Source organism: Mesoplodon bidens, assembly GCF_964165515.1.
Source record: "Mesoplodon bidens genome assembly, chromosome: 6".
NCBI classification, from domain to species: Eukaryota; Metazoa; Chordata; class Mammalia; order Artiodactyla; family Ziphiidae; genus Mesoplodon; species Mesoplodon bidens.
Window position 1 is genome coordinate 34,162,394 of NC_138162.1, and position 3,010 is coordinate 34,165,403.

At 49.8% G+C, this 3,010-nt stretch overlaps 1 protein-coding gene across 1 annotated transcript; it reads left to right on the plus strand.

Moving 5' to 3' along the window:
• On the plus strand, nt 1-1,412 carry ACTL7A (actin like 7A; the record flags this gene model as incomplete). Its single annotated transcript, XM_081237721.1, has 1 exon — nt 1-1,412. The coding sequence occupies exon 1, from the start codon at nt 90-92 to the stop codon at nt 1,410-1,412; it is 1,323 nt and encodes a 440-aa protein (XP_081093847.1). The 5' UTR covers nt 1-89.
• Nucleotides 1,413-3,010: the final 1,598 nt, after the last annotated feature.

Genomic DNA, 3,010 nt, shown 5'->3' on the forward strand with positions numbered 1-3,010 from the left:
TCATCACTGGGGAAATTCTCAAGTTGCCCTCTGCTTTAAGCCTCTCAGGCCTTGAGGCCAGTGGAATTGAGGAAATTTCTGAGAGCAAAATGGCTCTCGAGAGCATGTGGGCTCCACAGGCGGCAATCACAGGGGATGGGGCTTCCGAGAGAATGCGTGAACAGGCCTCCCTGCAGACACGGGTCCTCCAGACTGCCTCCTTAAAGGACGGCCCAGCAAAGCGGGCAGCGTGGGTTCGCCGTAACCATTCAGAGCCGGAAGAACCTACGAAATCACCTGTGGTCAATAAGAAGTCCAAGCTAGCGTTGACCAAAGCAGTGGTCGTGGACCTTGGCACGGGCTACTGTAAATGTGGCTTTGCTGGGCTGCCAAAGCCCACCCACGTGATCTCATCCACAGTGGGCAAACCCTACGTGGAGACAGCCAAAACTGGGGACAATCGCAAGGAGACATTCGTGGGGCACGAGCTTGTCAACCCAGAGGTTCGTCTCAAGCTAATTAATCCTCTGCGACGTGGCATCATCGTGGACTGGGATACAGTGCAGGATACCTGGGACTATCTCTTCCATCAAGAGATGAAGATTGCCCCAGAGGAGCACGGGGTCTTGGTTTCAGACCCACCCCTGAGCCCACACACCAATAGAGAGAAGTATGCTGAAATGTTGTTTGAGACCTTCAAAACTCCCGCAATGCATATCGCCTGCCAGTCCCGCCTGTCCATGTACTCCTACGGAAGGACCTCCGGCCTGGTTGTGGAGGTCGGCCATGGCGTGTCCTACGTAGTTCCCATCTGTGAGGGCTATCCTTTGCCCAGCATTACCGGACGGCTGGACTATGCGGGTTCTGACTTGACAACCTACTTGATGGGCCTGATGAACAATTCGGGGAAACACTTCACTGAGGACCAGCTGGGCATTGTGGAGGACATCAAGAAGAAATGCTGCTTTGTGGCCCTGGACCCCACTGAAGAGAAGAAAGTCCCAGCTACTGAGCATACGATCCGGTACACCCTGCCGGATGGGCAGGAGATAGACCTGTGCCAGGAAAGGTTCCTCTGCTCAGAAATGTTCTTCAAGCCTTCTCTGATCAAGTCCGTGCAGCTGGGCCTCCACATCCAGACAGCGTGCTGCCTTAACAAGTGTGACATTACCCTCAAACGAGACCTCATGGAGAATATCCTACTCTGTGGGGGGAGCAGCATGCTCAGCGGTTTCCCTAACCGTCTGCAGAAGGAGCTGAACAACATGTGTCCTAATGACACCCCCCAGGTAAACGTGTTGCCCGAAAGAGACACTGCGGTGTGGACGGGTGGCTCCATCCTAGCATCACTTCGGGGCTTCCAACCACTGTGGGTCCACCGCTTTGAGTACGAGGAACACGGGCCTTTCTTCCTCTACAGAAGGTGCTTCTGAACTCGGATGAAGCATGGTCTCTCTGGTGGCCACGCATCAGCTTTGCTGGATGAGCACCCATCCCACACAGAGAGAGCTGAGGCAGCCATTTCACTCCTGCAGTATTAAACAATCCTCATGTTTCCCTCCACAGTGTGTTTCTCTATTTCCTCACGCAATGAGATCTTCATGCATGCAGCATCTGCCTTAAAATGTCCATTTACCAAAACAACAGCGAGGGGGGTGGGGGGAGAAGGGGGGAATGATTATGGACCAAAAAGATGTACTTTATAGGTTGATTGCTTAAGTATTTGGGGCAGAAACTACCTCTAGAATTATTCTGTCCCTTATTTTGTATATTCTCCACTTTATGTACTATAGTATTGTTAAACTCTGCTTGGAAGGGGGAGTGGGATAAAGATAGATTAGATAGATAGAGTAAATGCTGTTGTGGCATATAAGAAGATCCCTTTCAATAAACACCAACAGGAAGTATGCTGTAATGGTTCAGTCTCCCACAAAGCAGCAGAGTGCATTTCATACTTGATCAGTGACTCTGAAGGCTTGGGAAGAGCTGACGAAGATGTCTGACGCCTGCTTTAACTGTACTTTCTTTTAGTTCCAATAGTCATTTATGTCTCAATACCAGTCCTTACCAAGCCATCATGGTGACTGGCTGCTGAAACCTGGTGTATTATGAGCAAGATAGGTGTATCTTAAGGGAAAAACTCTTCAGGGAATAGGTGCTATATGGGTTTCCCCCTTTAAAAAATTGGGGGCAGATTTATCTTGGGTTATCAGCACTAAGGTGATGAGGATGCAACCTACAGCCATTCTCCAGACACTTCAAGCAGCAGATGCTCATCTCCGTCCAGACTGGATTCTCCATCAACCTGCAGGGTATACAACTGGAGTCTGGAACGGGCGCAGGATAGAGGCTGCCAGTTCTGCAGTGTGGGTTTGTGGGAGGCTGCTCCATGCTGGTCATTCTAACCCAACTAAGGAACTGAAGGAACGTAAAGATCCTCATGGTCCGGGAAGCCCTTCCAGAGCCCAGCATGTTCTGTGATATTCCTGTGGGGCAGTTTATAATTGGACCTTCAGTTTTTTAGAACAGTCCCCAGTACATGCTCTGCCCTGTCTCCAACACTGGCAGACAGCATAAAATAGTGGAAAGAACATGGGCTTTAGATTCTGCAATTTGAAACTGTTTTGCTTCCAACGAGCTGCGTGACCTGAGTCTGCTCACCTGTAAAATTGAATTCAAATGCCTACCTCACACAGCTGATGTAAATATCAGAGGTAAACATCTGAATATACCAGTGTGTGGCCTCCAGGAGGTGATCACAAGTGTTGTTAGCTAGTATTATTTTGTAGAATTCTACCTCTTATAAAGGAGCCCAAATGCCCTACTATGATCCTGAGCCACACATACACCCAAAGACGCACACATTCAATCACTCGTAGGAGAGTGATGGCATCTCTACCATTCCCAGGGAGAAGCCCTACAGAACCACTCTCAGAGCCTCCAGGTTTGCCTAGACAGCCTTGAAAGACCTAAATGCCCCACCCTGGAGGCCTGGTAAGTAAGCACAGCTGGCTGGCACTAGCAAGCTAGA